General features: G+C 44.2%; 2 protein-coding genes across 2 annotated transcripts in view; both read right to left on the bottom strand.

Annotated features, from left to right (window-relative positions):
* nol7 (nucleolar protein 7) overlaps positions 1-10,785 on the bottom strand; it is a 35,044-nt gene extending 24,259 nt beyond the window's left edge. The window contains exon 1 of the mRNA XM_060850050.1: positions 10,606-10,785. Within this exon, the coding sequence (XP_060706033.1) occupies positions 10,606-10,775 (170 nt within the window). The 5' untranslated portion in view covers positions 10,776-10,785. The remainder of the gene's footprint in view (positions 1-10,605) is intronic.
* A 7,613-nt stretch (positions 10,786-18,398) lies between these two features.
* Positions 18,399-21,843, bottom strand: part of sirt5 (sirtuin 5) — a 37,427-nt gene continuing 33,982 nt past the window's right edge. The window contains exon 9 of the mRNA XM_060849962.1: positions 18,399-18,771. Within this exon, the coding sequence (XP_060705945.1) occupies positions 18,696-18,771 (76 nt within the window). The 3' untranslated portion in view covers positions 18,399-18,695. The remainder of the gene's footprint in view (positions 18,772-21,843) is intronic.

Raw genomic sequence — 21,843 nt, 5'->3', positions numbered from 1 at the left:
TAACAAACATAGAACATAGAAAAGTACAGCACAGAACAGGCCCTTAGGCCCACAATGTTGTGCCAAGGTTTAATCCTAATGTAAAATATAATAACTTAACCTACACACCCCTCAATTCACTGCTATCCATGTGCATGTCCAGTAGTCGCTTAAATGTCCCTAATGATCGCTTCCACCACCACAGCTGGCAACGCATTCCATGCATTCACAACTCTCTGCATAAAGAACCTACCTCTGACTCTTCTGTATACCTTTCTCCTAATATCTTCAAACTATGACCCCTCATATCAGTCAATCCAGGCCTGGGGAAAAGTCTCTGGCTATTGACTCTATCTATTCCTTTCATTATCTTGTATACCTTGATCAGGTCTCCTCTCTTCCTCCTCCTCCTCTCCAGAGAGAAAAGTCCAAGCTTATTCAACCTTTCTTCGTAAGGCAAACCCTCCAGTCCAGGCAGCATCCTGGTAAACCTTCTTTGCACGCTCTCCAAAGCCTCTGTAACTTTCCTTTAATAGGGCAACCAGAACTGGACACAATATTTCAAGTGTGGTCTCACCAGGGACTTGTAGAGCTGCAGCAAAACCTTGCGGCTCTTAAACACAATCCCCGTTAATGAAAGCTAAAACATCATATGCTTTCTTAACAACCCTATCCACTTGGGTGGCAACTTTGAGGGATCTATGTACTTGCACACCTAGATCCCTCTGTTCCTCCACACTGCCAAGAATCCTGTCTTTAATCCTATATTCAGCATTCGAGTTCAACCTTCTAAAATGCATCACTTCACATTTATCCAGGTTGAACTCCATCTGCCATTTCTCAGCCCAGCTCTGCATCCTGTCTATGTCACGCTGCAGCCTGCAATAGCCCTCGATACTATCAACGACACCTCCAACCTTTGTGTCATCTGCAAATTTACTAACCCATCCCTCAACCTCCTCTTCCAAGTCATTTATATAAACTGCAAAGAGCAGAGGCCCAAGAACAGAGCCCTGTGGGACCCCACTCAACACTGACCTCCAGGCAGAACATTTTCCATCTACAACCTCTCTCTGCCTTCTGTCAGCCAATCAATTCTTGTTGACCCGGAATACATGGTCTCACGCTGTTTCTCCTACCTTTCATCCCACCCAAACCCGCCTTCCTACCTTGATTTGTTTCCCTATATCCATTTTCTTCTCAGCTAGACCTGTAATTCTTCCAGTTCATTCTGCTATTTTATCAGCTTGCATTCTCTTACTGTTTTTACCATTCACACCAGCACCTATTCCCGCCAGGTCTGCTTCAATCCTCTCTTCTTCCTCGAACTGAGGCCAAACCAATCCACATACACATTTATTCACGTTGCTGAACTTGTTTTCACAATAAAGAAACATTATTTGATTCCAGCCACTTCCTCCAAATTAGGTGGGAACCTATGTAGGTCATAACAATGTTTACTTTTCCTTGAGATCTGTGGAACATTCTTTGTTGTAATCCTACTGAGGTCTTCTCCCTCATTTTTTATTCCAGTACATCCATGGCTGCATATGCGCCATGTTGTGATCCTGCCCTGAACGAGAATATTTCATCCATTGTGCTTCCCCTCTTCACAAAAAAGCAGTGTGAAGACAGCAGAGGTGGTAATCAATGTGCACCTGTACTTGACCAACTTAATTATGAATAAATTAAGGTTTTTTTCAGGCAGTTCATACCTAAATGGACTGATTTTCATTTTCCCTGACCTAATTTGACTCCTTCTGTAGTGTGATATAATTCTATGAAAATACAAAATAGATATGGTTAAGGAAAATCCAGAGAGATTCTACCGTACATTACGGGCAAAAGAGTGACTAGGGAAGAGAATAGGACTCCTTAATAGGGCAGTGGGTGCTGTGCAGAGGATGCTAAGAGTTTGCAGGGTGACTTGGACAGACTGGATGAATGGACAAATACTTGGAAAATGCAATATAATGTGGATAATGTGAGGTTATCACTTTGGGAGTAAAAACAGAAGGCAGATTATTATGTGAATGGTGCAACTGAGGAAAAGGGGAGGTACAAACAAGACTGGGGTGCCAAGGTGGAACAGTCCCTGAGGTTGGTACGGAGGTGGTGAGGAAAGCTAGCAGCATGCTGGCCTCCATAGCTAGTAGATTCGAGTATCAGAATAAGGATATCTAGCCGTAGTTATACAGAGCCATGGTGAGGCCACACCTTGACTACTGAATGTGGTTTTGGCCTCCCAGTCTGCAGAAGGACATTCTTGCTATCGAGGGAGTCCCGCGAAGGTTCCAACGGGATAGCAAAACTGACATATGAAGAAAAACTGGATCAACTGGGCTTTTATTCACTGGAATTTAGAAGGATGAGTGGGGAACTCTCAGAAACATAAAATCCAGATGGGACTGGACAGGCTAGATGCAGGAAGAATGTTACCGGTGTTAAGGAAGTCCAAAACTAGGGGATCATACACTAAGAAGAAAGAGTAAGCTATTCATAGAGTCATAGAGGCATACAGCACAGAAACAGACCCTTTGGTCCAACTTGTTCACACCAACCAAATATCCTAAACTAATCAAGCCCCATTGGCCAGCACTTGGCCCATATCCCTCTAAACCCTTCCTATTCATATACCCATCCAGGTACCTCTTAAATGTTGTAATTGCACCAACCTCCACCACTTTCTCTGGCAACTCATTCCATACAGTCATCATTCTCTGCGTGAAAAAGTTGCCTCTTAGGTTCCTTTTGAATTTTTGCTCTCTCACCTTAAACCTAGTTCTGAACTCCCCCTGCCCCAGGGAAAAGACCTTGTCTGTTTACCCTATCCATGCCCCGTCATGATTTAATAAACCCCTCAGCCTCCGTGCTCCAGGGAAAACAGCCCCAGCCTATTCAGCCTCTTCTGACAGCTCAAATCCTCCAACCCTGGTAACATCCTTGTAAATTTTTTCTGAATACTTTTAAGATTTAAAACATCCTTCAGATAGAAGGGAGACCGTAATTGCTCACAATATTCCAAAGAAGGCCTAAGCAATGTTCTGCACAGCCGCAACATGACCTCCCAACTCCTATAATCAATGTTCTGTCCAATAAAGGAAAGCATACCAAACGCTTTCTTCTCTAACCTATCTGAGACTCTACTTTCAAGGAACTATGAACCTGCACTCCAAAGTCTCTTTATTCAGCAACACTCCCCAAGACATTACCATTAAGTGTACAAGTCCTGCCCTGATTTGCCTTTCCAAAATGCAGCACCTCACATTTATCTAAATTAAACTCCATCTACCACTCTTCGGCCCAATGGCCTATTTGATCAAGATCCTATTGTACTCTGAGGTAACCTTCTTCACTGTCCACTACATTTCCAATTTTGGTGTCACCTGCAAACTATACCTCCTATGTTCACATCCAAACCATTTATATAAATGACGAAAAGGAGTGGACCCAGCACCGATCCCTGTGGCACATCTCTGGTCAGAAGCCTCCAGTCTTAAAAGCAACCGTCCACCATCAGCCTCTATCTTCAAGCCAATTCTGTATCCAAATGGCTAGCTCTCCCTGTATTCCATGAGATCTAACCATGCTAACCAGTCTACCATGAGAGACCTTGTTGAATGCCTCATTGAAGTCCATGCCTTCATCAATTGTCTTTGTTACTTCTTCAAAAAATTCAAGTTTGTGACACATGATTTCCCACGCTCAAAGTCATATTTACTATCCCTAGTCAGTCCTTGCCTTTCCAAATACACGTAGATCCTGAGCAATATCTGAGAAGATTTATAGCTCAGGTTGATGATATGTAAGATAGCTTGCTGAGCTTGAAGCTTTATTTTCAGATGTCTTGTCCCATACTAGGTAACATCATCAGTGAGAGTCTCTGGGGAAGCGCTGGTGATGTGCCCTGCCTCTCTATTTATAAGCTCTGGTTTCTTAAGATGGGTGATGTCATCTCCGGTTCTTTTTTCCCAAGGGAAGGTAGATTGGATCTAAATTGACACTATTATATAATCCCAATAAGGTGATCATCCCTTTTCTATTTCTCAGTTCCACCCAAATAACTTCCCAGGCTCTGCTCCCAGGAATATCCTCCCTATTTCAGCCGTAATGCTATCCCTTATCAAAAGCATGACTCAACTGTACCACTCTTAGATTGACATCTTTCCTCACTGTCTCCCTGGGTCCCCCTCACCTTAGTGGGCGGCACGGTGGCACAGTGGTTAGCACTGCTGCCTCACAGCGCTTGAGACCCGGGTTCAATTCCCGACTCAGGCGACTGACTGTGTGGAGTGTGCACATTCTCCCCGTGTGTGCGTGGGTTTCCTCCGGGTGCTCCGGTTTCCTCCCACAATCCAAAGATGTGCGGGTCAGGTGAATTGGCCATGCTAAATTGCCCGTAGTGTTAGGTAAGGGGTAAATGTAGGGGTATGGGTGGGTTGCGCTTCGGCGGGCCGGTGTGGACTTGTTGGGCCGAAGGGCCTGTTTCCACACTGTAAGTAATCTAATCTAATCTAATCACCTTACTAGTTTGAATCCTCATGAGTAGCTCTAGCAAATTTCCCTGCCAGTATATTATTCTCCTTCCAATTCAGGTGCAATCCATCGTTCTTATACAGGTCACTTCTACCCTAGAAGAGATTCCAATGATTCAAAAATGTGGACCCTTCTCCCCTGCACCAGCTCCTCAGCCACGCATTCATCTGCTCTTTCCTCCTATTCATACCCTCAGCAGCTCATAGATATTACTACCCTTGAGGACCTCCTTTTTAAATTCATGCCTAACTTTCTCTATTTTCCCTTCAGAATTTTATCCCTTTCCCTTCCCATGTTGTTAGTTCCAACGTGTACAACAACCTCCTGCTGGTCCCTCTCCCTTTTGAGATCATGCTGCACCATCTCTGAGATATTCTTGATCCTGGCACCAAGGAGGGAACACACCATTCTGATTTTCTGCTGCCAGCCTCAAAACATTTGTCTGTGCCACTTATCAGAGAATCGCCTATCACAGTTGATCCCTTGGAACCTGACATATCCCTTATTACATCAGAGCCATTCTCAGTACCAGAAACTTCACTGTTGGTGCTGCATTCCCCTCAGAGTCCATCACCCCCTACTTTTTCCAAACAGCATACTTGTTTGAGATGGCGATAGCTACAGGAGACTCCTGCACAACATTCCTACCCCTCCTGCTTTCCTAGAGTTAACCCATCTATCTGACTGTATCTGTGGATTTTCTCTCTTTTCATAACTGCCATCCATCACAGCCCTCAGCTTCTGTAAATTTCTTATTGCCTCTAACTGCCGCTCCAACCAACCCATGCGATCTGATAGAATTCACAACCAAAGAAACTTCCTGCAGACATAATAATCAGCAACATGGAAACCCTAAACTCCTACATCTGACAGGAAGAGCACAGCACCCTATTAAAGGCCATCTTTGCCCCTTCACAATCTGCAAACCCAGAAAATAGCACTGTCCGATTGTTCAAAAAAAAGGACTGCTCCAGGTTAATACTTATGGCTTATATTTTTAAAATTTTATCAAGAAATAAATCTCAATAAAACATATAATCAAGAAAGTACCCACTTTACTCATTATCATAAATTCACAGCAAGGCTACACTTAAAAGTTATGCACTTATCTGTTCCTGTGCTGTGAGCTCTTCCACACAGGTTCCTCCAAGGGCAATTGTGAATTTTGCTGTTTCTTAAATTTTCCTAGATGCATTTCACTGTCCAGAGAGATACTTGAACTCAAACAAAGGCTGTAACTGTGCAGATTCATTGCTGTGTCGGACTGCAGTACAGGTTTCTTTCTCTGACCATGTGGTCACTGCCTTTGCCTGCCTGTCTTCCTCCATTTTAGAGTGCCATTGTTTTGATCCTTTGTCCCCCAAAGTTCCAAAACAACGCAACAAGTATATAGAACAGTAATTGCTGTGCCTGGAATTCGAGGCCATCTTAATCCAACAGGACTAAGATGAGGAAGGATTTCTTCAGTCAGAAAGTTGTGAACCTGTGGAAATCTCTCCCACAGGGGCTATTGGGTCCAGTTTATTGGATATGTTCAAAAAGGAACTGGACATGGCCCTGGCGGATAAAGGAATCAAGGGGCAGGGAGTGAAAGTGGGAATGGATACTGAGATTGCAGGATCAGCCATGATTATACTGAATGGTGGTTTAGGCTCGAAGGGCCAAATAACTGACTCTTGCACTTATTTTCTACATTTCTAAAAATCAATGGGGTTGTCTGGTGGTAGAAACACAGGAGATGGGAAATATACTAAACAAACATTTTGCATCAGTATTTATGGTGGAGAAACGCAGCAGGTCAGGCAGCATCAAAGGAGCAGGAGAATCGACGTTTCGGGCATGTGCCCTTCTTCAGGAATGAGGAAAGTGTGTCCAGCAGGCTAAAATAAAAAGTAGGGAGGAGGGACTTGAGGGAGGGGTGTTGGAAATGCGATAGGTGGAAGGAGGTCAAGGTGAGGGTGATAGGCCGGAGTGGGGGTGGGGGTGGAGAGGTCAGGAAGAAGATTGCAGGTTAGGAACTCAGCACTGCCTTCCTAACCTGCAATCTTCTTCCTGACCTCTCCGCCCCCACCCCACTCCGGCCTATCACCCTCACCTTGACCTCCTTCCACCTATCGCATTTCCAACACCCCTCCCTCAAGTCCCTCCTCCCTACCTTTTATCTTAGCCTGCTGGACACACTTTCCTCATTCCTGAAGAAGGGCTCATGCCCGAAACGTCGACTCTCCTGCTCCTTGGATGCTGCCTGACCTACTGAGCTTTTCCAGCAACACATTTTCAGCTCTGATCTCCAGCATCTGCAGTCCTCACTTTCTCCTTACGGTGGAGAAAGACATGGAAGCCAGGGAACAAAGGGAAATAAATAACGCTGCCTTGAAAATAGTCCACGTTACGGAAGAGGAGATGCCGGAAGGCCTGATCAAATGTATATTTGTATACTGTGGGAAGCTATGGAAGAAATTGTGGGGCCCTTAGTAGAGATGCTTATATCATCTACAGCCACAAGCGAGGTGCCGGAAGATTGGAGGCTGGCCAATGTTGTGCCTTTAGTTAAGAAAGGCTGCAAGAAGAAGCCTGGGAACTATAGACCAGTGAGTTTGACATTAGTCCTGAGTCAATTGTTGGAGTGTATTCTGAAAGAAAGGTTTATGGATAGTCAGCATGGCATTGTGTGAGAGAAATGTGTCTGACAAATTTAACTGAGTTTTTTCAGAATGTGACCAAGCAAACAAACAAGAACAGAACAGTCGATGTTGTCTATGTGGACTTTAGCATGGCCTTTGGTAAGGTACCGCATGGTAAAACGGTTAGTAAAGTTATTTCACACAGACTGGAGAGAGCTTGCCAATTGAATACAATATTGACTTGACGGTAGGAGTCAGAACGTGGTGGTGGAGGGATGTTTTTCAGACTGGAGGTCTATGACCAGCAGTGTTTCACAGGTTTTGGTGCTGCAAACTGTTTTTTGTTATTTATATAAACGATGGGATGAGAAATTAGGAATCACGGTTAGTAAGTTTGCAGATGACACCAAAAGTGATGGTATAGTAGATAGTAAGGTGGTTATCAGAGTACAAAGGTTTCTTGATCAATTGGCTGAGGAGTGGTAGATGGAGTTTAATTCAGATAAATTCGAGGTGATGCAGTTTGCTAAGACAAACCAGGGCAGGTCTTCTATAACTAATTGTAGAGGTCTGGGAATGTTATTGAACAGAAAGACCTAATGATTGCTTGAAATGATTGATTAGGGCGCATGGTATTGGGGGCAAAGTACTAACTTGGATTGAAAGTTGGTTGGCTGATAGGAAACAAAGAGTAGTGATAAACGGCTCCATTTTGGAATGGTACCAGTGGGGTACCGCAGGGATCAGTACTTGGACCGTAGCTTTTTACAATATATGTTAACGATATAGAAGATGGTATTAGTAATAACATTAGCAAATGTGCTGATGATACTAAGCTGGGTGGCAGGGTGAAATGTAATGAGGATGTTAGGAAATTACAGGGTGACCTGGGCAAGTTAGGTGAGTGGTCAGATGCATGGCAGATGCAGTTTAATGTGGATAAATGTATGGTTATCCACTTTGGTGGCAAGAACAGGAAGGCAATTACTACCTAAATTGAATCAATTTCGGTAAAGGGACAGTACAGAGAGATCTGGGTGTTCTTGTACACCAGTCAATGAAGGTAAGCATGCAGGTAGTGAAGAAGGCTAATAGCATGTTGGCCTTCATAACAAGAGGGATTGAGTATAGAAGCAAAGAGGTTCTTCTGCAGCTGTACAGAGCCCTAGTGAGACCACACCTGGAGTACTCTGTGCAGTTCTGGTCTCTAAATTTGAGGAAAGACATTCTGGCTATTGAGGGAGTGCAGCGTAGGTTCACGAGGTCAATTCCTGGAATGGCGGGATGACCTTACACTGAAAGACTGGAGCGACTAGGCTTGTATACCCTTGAGTTTCGAAGACTGAGAGGGGATCTGATTGAGACATAAGATTATTAAAGGATTGGACACGCTGGAGGCAGGAAACAGCTAAACCTGAGGACACAGCTTAAAAATATGGGGTAGACCATTTAGGACAGAGATGAGGAGAAACTTCTTCACCCAGAGTGGCGGCTGTGTGGAATGCTCTGCCCCAGAGGGCAGTGGAGGCCCAGTCTCTGGATTCATTTAAGAGTTAGATAGAGCTCTCAAGGATAGTGGAATCAAGGGTTATGGAGATAAGGCTATACAGCTATAAGGCTATATAAGGAGATACAGGATACTGAATAAGGATGATCAGCCATGATCATATTGAATGGTGGTGCAGGCTCAAAGGGCAGAATGGCCTACTCCTGCACCTATTGTCTATTGTCAAATATGCATCACAGGTAAACAGAGGGGTAAAGGAGGCAACTGACATGTTTGCCTTCATTGCTCAGACCATAGAGTTGGAACATTGATGTTGTGGCTGTACAGTATGTCGGTTAGGTGAACAGAGTGACGTTCTGATCGCCCTGCCTTAGAAAGGATATTATTAAATTGGAGAAGGTGCAGAAAGGATTTACAAGGATTGTTCCAGGGTCTGAAAGATTTGAGTTGACTTTTCTGACCAGAATATAGAAGGTTGAAGGATGACCTTATAGAGGTTTATAAAATCATGAGGGTCACAGGTAGGGTGCCTCAAGGGTAAGGGAGTTCAAATCTGGACATAATTTTTAGGTGAGAGGGCAAGATTTAAAAGGGACTCGAGAAGAAACTTCTTCACAGTGCTTGGTTCATATGTGGAATGAAATGTCAGAAGAAGTGGGTGGCACGGTGGCACAGTGGTTAGCACTGCTGCCTCACAGCGCCTGAAGACCCGGGTTCAATTCCCGACTCAGGCGACTGACTGTGTGGAGTTTGCACGTTCTCCCCGTGTCTGCGTGGGTTTCCTCCGGGGGCTCCGGTTTCCTCCCACAGTCCAAAGATGTGCGGGTCAGGTGAATTGGCCATGCTAAATTGCCCGTAGTGTTAGGTAAGGGGTAATGTAGGGGTATGGGTGGATTGCGCTTCGGCGGGTCGGTGTGGACTTGTTGGGCCGAAGGGCCTGTTTCCACACTGTAAGTCTAATCTAATCTAAAAAAAAGTGGCAAACAACATTTAAAAAACTTCTGGACAAGTACATGAACAGGAAAGATTTAGAGGGATATGGGCCAAAGGCAGGCAAACAGGACCAGTTTAGTTTTAAAACCTAGTCAGTTGAACCGAAGGGTCTGTTTTGTGTTGTATGATCCTATCAGCTGAATCACAGAAAATAGAGAAGCCAGATTTTCGCAGTAGAATCCTGCAGCATGTGAATTTCCAATTTTGATAATGTTACATAAATGTTAAATGGCCTATTTATTTTCTGCATTTTCAGATATTATTTTATTTATAAAAGGAAAATTGGTATCTTTGTTGACTTATTGAAATCCAACTCAGCTCAACTGATTTGCTGCTTAACAGATTAATCCGATTACAACGATCAAAGCGTTATCAGCGTCGGGCACTGTTTAAGCAGGCGGCCATGTGGCCCCGGGCCGCCCGCACTCTCACTGGGGCTGCGCTGATGGAGAAATACCCAACCCCGGACTCATTCACACCACGTTCCCCTGTGCCCTGAGCGCCAGCTGCTGCTGTTGGCGGTCAGGGGCTCGGCAACCGGATTAAACCTCAGAGGGGACAAGGGGCTAAATTCTGGCACCAGTTTGACCCAGTAGATTCAACCAACATTTCTGACCGCCGCTTCAGTTGTGCAGCCTGAGGACAACGTGAACCTGCAGTCTACCGCTTCCCAAATGGGATTAGGGGCCGGGGCCGGGGCCTGGGGGCCGGGGCCGGGGCCTGGGGGCCGGGGCCTGGGGGCCGGGGCCTGGGGGTCTGGGCCTGGGGGCCGGGGCCGGGGTCTGGGGGCCGGGGCCTGGGGGCCGGGGCCGGGGCCGGGGCCTGGGGGCCGGGGTCTGGGGGCCGGGGGGCCGGGGCCTGGGGGCCGGGGCCTGGGGGCCGGGGCCGGGGCCTGGGGGCCGGGGCCGGGGTCTGGGCGCCGGGGCCGGGGTCTGGGCCTGGGGTCCGGGCTCTGAGCGATCTCACCTCCTGACAGTCTCCAGCACCGCTTTTATGCTCCTCTCAGCCTCCTCCCGGGCGCTGCTGAAAGTCACCTCTTCCGGCGCTTCATCTGCTTCCCCCTGGCTGGACTCGGCCGACATTTCCCGCGGATCTCCTTCACTTTCCACACGACGCACCTCTTTCTCCCTCGCCATTGTTCACGGCTCCTCATTGGTTGAAATCCGAGCGTGCGCAGTTTCCGCACGGCGCCACTACGCGGCTGGGCGGATCCACACTGCGCCTCCTAGCGCACGGGAGGTCACAGCGTTCAAATCCAACTGCTTGGGGTTCCCTAACCACTAAACTCAGGCTTTGGCTGTATACTTAGTAATGTTCCATTCTCCTTGATTTAACCCGTCAAGTAAAATCAGTTCTTAGTGAGGGAAGGGAGAGAGAGAGACACACACACACACACGTGTTGTCATCTTTCTCAATAGCATGTCCAAGAAATTGAGTAAAGTCTTTGGAGAATTCACATTTCTCATTGAGTAAACATGCTGTCTGCAGCTGTTTCAACCTGGTGTATACTCTGGGCATTAATTTATGTTGTTTCTGCAACAACCAGAATATCACCCATATTGCATATAATGCTCTCTAACCCTTTGAAGAATGTGAGATATAGTGTGTTGGAAGATCGCTGGAGCTGACCCAGTTTGAAAAGGCAAACTGTCAATGTTTCCCAAATGGAGAGATGAATGTGGTAAAGTCTGGACCTTTCACTTAATGGAGACTGCCAGAAACCACAGTTGGCATCACGTTTAGTGGGAATCTAGTTAAACTCTCATTCACATTTGCCATGCAACAAAAATTTCTAGCCATTGCCTCACTGAGCTGTGTAAAATCAACTCAAATTGTGATTGAATTGTTTTGGAATACTGACCATGCTTGAATACCATTGTTAGTTTTGTCACCTGTGAGATGATATCCATGTTAATTTACTTCATCAAACAATGAGGTATCTTCCTAAGTGTCAACAGACAGAATGGTTTAGCAGCTTTATGTAACATGATGCTATCTTCGGTTTTTATTCTGAGTGAACTGTGTTATCTAATCCTGAGTAGTTTAAGGTCAAAGCTAATTTCCTCAAACCTACTCTCCTCTCTGGGAGTTCTTGTATTTGACAGAGGATGTTCATGCCAAAAGATTTATAAGGATGTTGCCAGAGTTGGACAGTTTGAGCCATAGGAAGAGTCTAACTAGACTGCGCGGTGACCGGGGAGAGATTTATAACATCAAGTGGGGCATGGACAGGGTAAATAGACGAGGTCTTTTCCCTGGGATGAAGGTATTTAGAACTAGAGGGTGTAGTTTTAAGGTGAGGGGAAAGATTTAAAAGGGACCTAAGAGGCAACATTTGCACCCAAATGGGAGTATGTGTTTTGAATGTGCTGCCAGAGGAAATGGTGGAGGCTGGTACAATTTATAACATTTAAAAGGCATCTTGATGGGTATATGACACAAATTTCCTCTTGGCCCAGATCTCTCTATACCCTTCCTATTCAAAATTTGTGAGAAGATTTGTAGCTCAGTTGCTCGTTGTTGTGGTTCTGTTCGCCGAGCTGGAAATTTGTGTCATATACCCATCAAGATGCCTTTTAAATGTTATAAATTGTACCAGCCTCCACCATTTCCTCTGGCAGCACATTCAAAACACATACTCCCACCATTTGGGTGCAAATGTTGCCTCTTAGGTCCCTTTTAAATCTTTCCCCTCACCTTAAAACTATACCCTCTAGTTCTAGATACCTTCATCCCAGGGAAAAGACCTTGTCTATTTACCCTGTCCATGCCCCACTTGATGTTATAAATCTCTTTCCGGTCACCGCGCAGTCTAGTTAGACTCTTCCTATGGCTCAAACTGTCCAACTCTGGCAACATCCTTATAAATCTTTTCTGATTCCTATCAAGTTTCACATCATTCCAGAATTGCTCACAAAAGTGACCTAGACAAGGTCCTGTACAGCCGCAACAAGACCTCCCAACTCCGATACTCAATGCTCTGTCCAATTAAGGAAAGCATACCGAACGCCTTCTTCAGTACCCTCACTACCTGCGACTCCACTTTCATAGAAGTATGAATCTGCACTCCAAGGTGTTTGTCACTCCCCAAGACTTTACCATTAAGTGTATAAGTCCTGCCCTGATTTGGCTTTCCAAAATGGAGCACTTCACATTTATCTAAATTGAACTCCATCTGCCACTCCTTGGCCACTGGCCCATCTGATCAAGATCCTGTTGTACTCAGAGGTAACTGCTGTCCATTACTCCTCCAATTTTGGTGTCATCTGTAAACATACTAACTATACCTTCTATTTCCACATCCAAATCATTTATTTCAATGACAAAAAGCAGTGGACCCAGCACTGATCTGTGTGGCACACCACTAGTCACAGGCCTTGGGTCTGATAAGCAACCATTCAGCACCACCCTATGTCTTTTATCTTCGAGCCATTTCTGCATCCAAATGACTAGTTCTCCCTGTATTCTGTGTGATCTAACCTTGCTAAGCAGTCAACTATGAGGAACCTTGCTGAACGCCTTACTGAAGTCCATACAGACTACATCCACTCATCAATCCTCATTACTTCAAACATTTAATCAGGTTTTGTAAGACATGATTTATAACTCACAAAGCCATGCTGACTATTCCTGATCAGTCCTTGCCTTTCCAAATACATATACATCCTGTCCCTTAGGATTCCCTCCAATAACTTGCCCACCACCAATGTGAGGCTCACTGATCCATAGTTCCCTGGCTTTTCCTTGGCACCTTGCTTAAATAGTGGCGCCACGTTAGCCAACCTCCAATCTTCCGACACCTTGCCTGTGACTATCAATGATACAGATATCTTAGCAAGGGGCCCAGCAATCACTTCCCTAGCTTCCCACAGTGTTCTAGGATACACCTGATCAGGTCCTGGGGATTTATCCACCTTTATTCATTTCAAGACATTCAGCAACACCTCCTCAATAACATGGACAGTTTTTGAGATGTCACCATCTATTTCGCCACAGTCACTATCCTCCATGTCCTTCTCCACAGTAAACACCGATGCAAAATTCTCTTTAGTACATTCCCCCATCTCCTGCAGACTCTTCCTTGCTGATCTTTGAGGAGTCATATTCTCTCCCTGGTTACCATTTTGTCCTTAATGTATTTATAAAATCCCTTTGGATTACCAAATTTTGAGAAGATTTGTAGATCAGGTTGAGATTCTGGATGCAAGGTTGCTTGCTGAGCTGGAAGGCTCGTTTTCAGACGTTTCATCACCAAACCAGGGGTAACATCATCAGTAAGCCCCTGGTGAAGCATCAGTAGTTTGACATTTTATTTATGGGTTTAGGTTTCCTTAGGTTGGTGGTATCATTTCCTGTTATTTTTCTCAGGGGGTGATAAATGGGATCCAAGTTAATGTGTTGTTGATAGATTTCCAGTCAGAGTGTGCCATGATTCTAGGAATTCTCGTGCGTCTCTGTTTGGCTTGTTCTAGAATGGATGTGTTGTCCCAGTCTAAGTGGTATCCTTCCTCATCTGTATGTAAAGTACTAGTATGAGAGTGGGTCATGTCTTTTTGTGGCTAATTGATGTTCATGTACCCTGGTGGCTAGTTTTCTGCCTGTTTGTCCAATGTAGTATGTGTTACAGTTCTTGCAAGGTAGTTTGTAAATGACTCTTGTCGTCGGTATAGGGTCTTTCAAGTTCATTCACTGCTGCTTTAATGTATTGGTGGATTTGTGGAATACCATAATGCCAAGTGGTCTGAGTAGTCTGGCAGTGATTTCCGAGATGTCTTTGACATAGGGAAGAGTGACGAGAGTTTCTGGATGCGTTTTGTCTGCTTGTTTGGATTTATTGCTGAGAAATGGGCGGATGGTGTTCATTGGGTACCCGTTCTTTTTGAATATACTGTATAGGTGATTTTCCTCTGTTCTTCGTAGTTCCTCTGCGCTGCAGTGTGCGGTGGCTCATTGAAATAATGATCTAACACAGCTCCGTTTATGGATGCTGGGGTGGTTGATTCTGTAGTTCAGCATTTGGTCCATATGTGTTGTTTTCCTGTACATGCTGGTTTGAAGTTCCCCATTATTTGTTTGCTCTACTACAACATCTAGGAATGACAGTTTGTTATTGTTTTCCTCCTCTTTAGTGAATTTTATGCTAGTAAGGGTATTATTGATGATCTCGAAGGTTTTCTCTAATTTGTTTTGTTTAGTGATGGCAAAGGTGTCATCCACGCAGCAGAAACAAAGTTTGGGTTGGATGGTTGGCAGAGCTGTGTTTCGAGTCTCTGCATTACTGCCTCTGCTAAGGACCCTGATATCGGAGATCCCATGTGTGTTCCGTTGGTTTGTCTGTAGATTTAGTTGTTGAAGGTGAAGTGAGTGGTAAGGCATAGGTTCATTAGCTTGATGACATTGTCCTTGCTGATGAAGTTGGAGGTGTTTGGTGTATGTGTCTTTGGTTCTTCTAATAGTGTAGTCAGTGTTTCCTTGGCCAGGTTGATGTTGATGTTGATGGATGTGAACAGGGCTACTACATCAAAGGAGACTATTTCATCCTCTTGTATCTTAGTGTCTTTGATGATCTCCAGGAATTCTTGAGTGGAGTGGATGGAGTGGCATGAGTCTTCTAATAAGTGTTTTATTCTTTGGTGTAGCTCCTTGGCCAGTCTGTAAGTTGCTGTTCCAGGTAGCGAGACTATGGGTCTGAGGGGGGGCTCCTGGTTTGTGAATTTTGGGTAACCTATAGAGGCGTGGTGTGTTGGATCAGTCTGGTTTCATTTTTTGGAAGTCGGTCTCATTTATTTCTCCAAATTTATGAAGTTTTTTTGAGTAGGGCTGTGATTCTCTAGTTGTGGGGTTGGGACTATCACCACTTGTTGGTAAGTGTTGGTATCTGCAAGCAGTGCATTCGCTTTCTCAATCTAGTCCGATTTAAAATAACTGGCAAGCATCTGCAGGTACGATAACAATACTTGCCCTACATAAAAGACAACTCAGAAATGACTGCCAGACTACTTAGACTCCTTGGCATCATGATACCCCACAAACCCACCCACACACTAAAACAGCAGCTAATGAATTTGAAAGACCCTGTACAGACAAGAAAATCTAATGTCATTTACAACATGCCATGCAAGGACTGTAACAAACACTACATTGGACAAACAGGCAGAAAACTAGCCACCAGGATTCATGAACATCAACTAGCCACATAAAGACATGACCCTCTCTCACTAGTATCTTACGTGCAGATGAGGAAGGACACCACTTTGACTGGGACAACACACACATCCTAGAACAATCCAAACAGAGACACGCACAAGAATTCCTAGAAGGATGGCATTCCAACCGGACCTCTATCAACAAACACATTGACTTATATCCCATATACCACACCCTGAGAAAAAGAACAAGAAATGACATCATCAACCTAAGGAAACCTAAACACATAAATAAAAAGTGAGCCAAACCATCAGTGCTTCACCAGAGGTTCACTGATAATGTTACCTATTTTTGTGACAAAACATTCGAAAACAAACCTTCCAGCTCAGGGAGCAAACTTACATCCAGATCCCTTTGGATTCTCCTTAACCCTATTTGCCAAAGCTATCTCATGTCCCCTTTTCGCCCTCCTGATTTCCCTCTTAAGTATACTCCTACTACCTTTATAGGAGGAAGCGAGGACTGCAGATCAGAGCTGAAAACGTGTTGCTGGAAAGCAACACATTTTCAGCCAGTACCTTTATACTCTAAGAACTCACTTGATCTATACTTGACATATGCTTCCTTCTTTTTCTTAACCAAAACCTTATTCTCTCCAATCATCCAACATTTCCTACACCTATCAGCCTTATCTTTCACTCTAACAGGAATATACTGTCTCTGGACTCTTGTTACCTCATTATTGAAGACTTCCCATTTTCTAGCCATCCTTCACCCCCAATCAACATTTGAAAGTTCTTGCCTAATACTGTCAAAATTGGCCTTCCTCCAATTTAGAACTTCCACTTTTAGATCCAATCTACCCTTTTCCATCACTATTTTAATACTAATAGAATTATGGTTGCTGGCCCCAAACTGCTCCCTGACTGACACCTCGATCACTTGCCCTGCCTTATTTCCCAAGAGTAGGTCAGGATTTGCACCTTCTCTCCTAGGTACATCCACAAACTGAATCAGAAAATGTTCTTATACACACAAATTCCTCTCCACCTAGACCCTTAACACTATGACAATCCCAGTCTATGTTTGTAAAGTTAAAATCCCCTACCATTACCAGCCTATTATTCACAGCGCTAGAGACCCGGATTCAATTCCCACCTCAGGTAACTGTGTGGAGTTTGCACATTCTCCTGTGTCTGCGTGGGTTTCCTCCGGGTGCTCCGGTTTCCTCCCACAGTCCAAAGATGTGTAGGTCAGGTGAATTGGCCATGCTAAATTGCCTGTAGTGCTAGGTGAAGGGGTAAATGTTGGGAATGGGTCTGGGTGGGTAACTCTTCCGAGGGTTGGTGTGGATTTGTTGGGCCGAAGGGCCTATTTCCATACTAAGTAATCTAATCTTATGATGTTAGGGGGTTTCCTACGCAAAACTCTATACAGCGATTGAACAAGGCAACCTCAAGGGCAATTAGGTATGGGCAATAAATACCAATCTAGCCAGTGAAGCCCAGGTCCCCTAAATGAATTTTAGGCAGCACAGTGGCTCAGTGGTTAGCACTGCTGCCTCACAGCACCAGGGTCCCAGGTTTGATTCCAGCCTTGGGCGACTGTCTGTGTGGAGTTTGCACATTCTCCGAGTGTCTGCATGGGTTTCCTCCGGGTGCTCCAGTTTCCTCCCACAGTCTAAAGATGTGCAAATCAGGTGAATTGGCCATGCTAAATTGCCCATAGTGTTAGGTGCAGTAGTCAGAGGGAAATGGGTCTGGGTGGGTTACTCTTTGGAGGGTCGGTGTGGACTGAAGGGACTGTTTCCACACTGTAGGGAATCTAATCTCATCTAATCTTACAGATAACGGAGATCTCCTTACAAATCTGGTTCTCAATTTCCCGCTGACTATGAGGGTGGGGTTGGGGGAAAGAGGGAAGAGTCTATAATACAATTCCTACAAGATAATCATCCCTTTCTTCTTTCGTAGGTCCAACCAAGTAACTTTCCTGGACATATTCCCAGGAGTATTCTCGTTAAGTACAGCTGTAATGTTATCCCTGATCAAAAACGCCACTCCCCCTCCTCTCTTGCCCCCCCTTTCTGTTCTTACTGTTGCATTTGTATCCTGGAACGTTAAGCTGCCAGTCATGTCTATCCTTGAACCATGTTTCTGTAATTGCTAAGATATGCCAGTCCAATATTCCTAACCATGCCTTGAGTACATCTGCTTCCCCTGTTATGCCTCTTGCATTGAACTAAATGTAATTTATTTATCAGTCCTACCTCGTTCTCTGCTTTGTGCCTGACTGTTTGACTTGCTCCACCTTTTCCCAACTGTGCAAGTCGCAGACTGATCTCTTTTCTTTAATTTCTGTTAAAGTTGTAAAACCTCTAAACAATTCATAATATCCTCAGGTTCAGCTGAAAAAAAAGTGTTTAAAAATCATTGAAACAACCAGCATTTAATTTTATAGAAGTTACAACAGTAAAAAAAACACTTTTTAAAAAACTAATTTTAGGGAATTTAAATCTTTGCAAAGAACACTAACTGAGCAGAGAAATACCACCTGTTTTCAGATAGAAATTGGAGTGAAGCTGACATGAATTAAATTGAGGTGTTCCACACTTTACATTTTTAAATTGTTTTATTTATAGACATTTCTGTACAATGATTGAATGTTCTCAGTCCTATTCAGCTGACAGGCATTTAAAAAGGACTACTTCATAAATTCAAAAGAAGAACAATACAATTAATCAGGTAATTAAATTCATGAGTCATTAAAAGTCCTTTGTCATTCAAGCAGTGACACGGATTTCTTATCGCTGAAAGCACCACAATTCTTTTTAAAGTGCTGAATTTGATAATATCACTTGACCTACTCATAATTATTTGAAAAGACTTCTGAATACGTGTTCAAGTTCCTTAAAAAATTACTTCACTTTCATGACGAGCAAGTGCTGGCGGTAGTGTTGTTCCACATGGGCCTGGAAAATGAAATCTGTAAAGACAAACATATTCTATCAATTAAACCAATTTATCTCCTGGGACAACAGGTGGAGGAGTGACAGGAAGGCATGATTGGATTTGAAGGATGCAACAAACCAGGGTACAGTGAAAAGGGTTTTTGGAGACTGATGGTAGAGAAGAAGCTTACAAAAGGGAAGACGACTAGTGAATCAGATTGTGAAAAGGAGATACAGGGAAGGGATTAGATCTTATATTGGAGATAAATGCAAACAAGGTTGTAGGTAATTTAAGCTGAAAATGTGTTGCTGGTTAAAGCACAGCAGGTTAGGCAGCATCCTAGGAACAGGAAACTCGACGTTTTGGGCCAGAGCCCTTCATCAGGAATGGCTCTAAATTACCTACTTACTGTAGGTAATTTAAGACCAGGAACCAACATTTCCTGCAAGAATAGCAATCAGACAGGAGCAGTCATCAAGGATGAGATGTGCATGCATCTACTGGACAAGTAGTAAGGAGAGGGCTGTTGGTAATTAGAGATCAAAAAGGAGTCAAGCAAAGAAAAGGCTAATGAGTACTTGATATGTGTTTGTAACAAGGAAATGGATGCCACCAAATTCATGATAAAACAGAAGGGTCATACTTAGGCCAGAAACTGATTGAGTGGTACTCATTACAGAATGTGTAAAAGTGCTCTTTAGTAAAGTGCTTAAAGTTGACAAATCGCCAAGACTGTATGCGTCCAAGCATGCTGAGAGACGTAAGGATGGAGGTACTGGTCACAACTTTTCAATTTTCCTTGGATATGAAGGTGATTCCAGAGAATTGCAAATGTATTGCCCATGTTCAGCAAAGAAACAAGAATTAACCCAACAACCATAAGCTAATCAATTTCACCTCAACTGGGGGAAAACCTTTAGCATGGGCAGCATGGTGGCACAGTGGTTAGCACTGCTGCCTCACAGCGCGAGAGACCCGGGTTCAGTTCTCGCCTCAGGCGACTGACTGTGTGGAGTTTGCACGTTCTCCCCGTGTCTGCGTGGGTTTCCTCTGGGTGCTCTGGTTTCCTCCCACAGTCCAAAGATGTGCGGGCCAGGTGAATTGGCCATGCTAAATTGCCTGTAGTGTTAGGTAAGGGGTAAATATAAAGATATGGGTGGATTGCGTTTCGGCAGGTCGGTGTGGACTTGTTGGGCCGAAGGGTCTGTTTCCACACTAAGTAATCTAATCTAATCTAAATAATAATCTGTGACAAAATGAACAGTAACTTGGACAAGTATGGATTAATTAAGGAAAGTAAACAGAATTTTGTTAAAGGCACATTGCATTTAACTACTAACATAAAAACAAAAGACAATGCACATTAGAAATCTTAAAATAAATTTGAGAAATATTCAACAAGCCTGGCTGTATCTGTGATACAAGGTCATCTAGCTGATATATTCATTTTCTTTAACCATAAGTGCTGACCAGCTGTTTCCAGAACTTTCTGTTTTTACATTCTATGTAACTATGTTGAATGAGATTTTTGATGAGGTAATAGAAAGGTTGATGTTTGTGTGAATGTCTGCACACTGCTGATTTCCCGACCAGAGGAAATAAGTTTTCTGTACCTATCCATTGAGTACTCAACATCTGAATTTTGTCCTCCATTCTTTGTGGAGCCTTGCATCACCCCCTCCTGAACACGTGCTGCTATTTTGATGAGATCAGGATTTCCAACTCACAAACTATTGAGTGTTACATCTTCTTACATTTACAACTTGGATAATGGCACTGGCAATTGTGATGCTGGAAAATCACAGCCGGTCAGGCAGCATCTCAGAAGTAGGAGAGTTGACATTTCAAGCTGGTGGCACAGTGGTTAGCACTGCTGCCTCACAGCGCCAGAGACCCGGGTTCAATTCCCACCTCGAGCAACTGTGTGTGGAGTTTACACATTCTCCGCGTGGCTGCGTGGGTTTCCTTCGGGTACTCCGCTTTCCTCCCACAGCCAAAGGATGGATGAATTGGCCATGCTAAATTGCCTGTAGTGTTAGGTGAAGGTAAATGTAGGGGAATGGGTCTGGGTGGTTGCTCTTCGGAGGGTCGGTGTGGACTTGTTGGGCTGAAGGGCCTGTTTCCACACTAAGTAATCCAGTCTAATCTAATCTTATCTTAAGCTCTTCATCAGCAATGCTCAAAATATCGACTCTCCTGCTCCTTGGATGCTGCCTGACTGGCTGTACTTTTCCAGTACCATACTCTGAGCCTGCTCTCCAGCACCTGCAGTCTTAATTTTCGCCTCATGACATTGGAAGTCAATTATCCAAATTTGCTAAAGACACAAATTAGGCAGTATTGTAGACTGTAGATGATAGCATCCAATTAAAAAGGGATACTGACAGACGTGGTGAATGAGCAAAAGTGCAGCAGATGGAATTCAACATAAGCAAGTTTGGTGGGTTTGTGGGCTACCATGATGCCAAGGGGTCTGAGTGGTCTGGCAGTCATTTCCGAGATGTCTTTGATGTAGGGGAGAGTGGCTAGGGTTTCTGGACGTGTTTTGTCTGCTTGTGTTTGCTGCTGAGAAATCGGCAGACTGTGTTCATTGGGTACCTAGCAACACACTAAAACAGCAGCTAATGAACTTGAACAGACAATGAGTAAAACTAACACCATTTACAAAATATCATGCAAGGACTGTAACAAACAATACATTGAACAAACAGGCAGAGAAAACTAGCCACTAGGATACACAAACACCAACTAGCTACAAAAAGACATGACCCTCTCTCACTAGTATCCTCACACGTGGATGAGGAAGGACACCACTTTGACTGGGACAACACATCCATCTTATGACAAGCCAAACAAAGACACGCACAAGAATTCCTAGAAGCATGGCATTCCAACCGGAACTCTATCAACAAACACGTCGAGTTAGACCCCATCTACCAGTCCCTGAGAAAAGGAACCAGAAGTGACCTCACCACCGGAAATAACATCACCAACCCAAACATATAAACAGAAAACAGGAAGTTTCAGGATTGCTTCGCATGAGGTCCACTGAAGATGTTACCTAGTAAGGTCTGGAAATGAACCTTTCAGCTTAGCGAGCAAACCT

Source organism: Hemiscyllium ocellatum, chromosome 34 (assembly GCF_020745735.1).
Source record: "Hemiscyllium ocellatum isolate sHemOce1 chromosome 34, sHemOce1.pat.X.cur, whole genome shotgun sequence".
NCBI lineage: Eukaryota > Metazoa > Chordata > Chondrichthyes > Orectolobiformes > Hemiscylliidae > Hemiscyllium > Hemiscyllium ocellatum.
The sequence above is the reverse complement of the archived record's forward strand: the minus strand, read 5'-3'. Positions and strand labels throughout refer to the sequence as shown.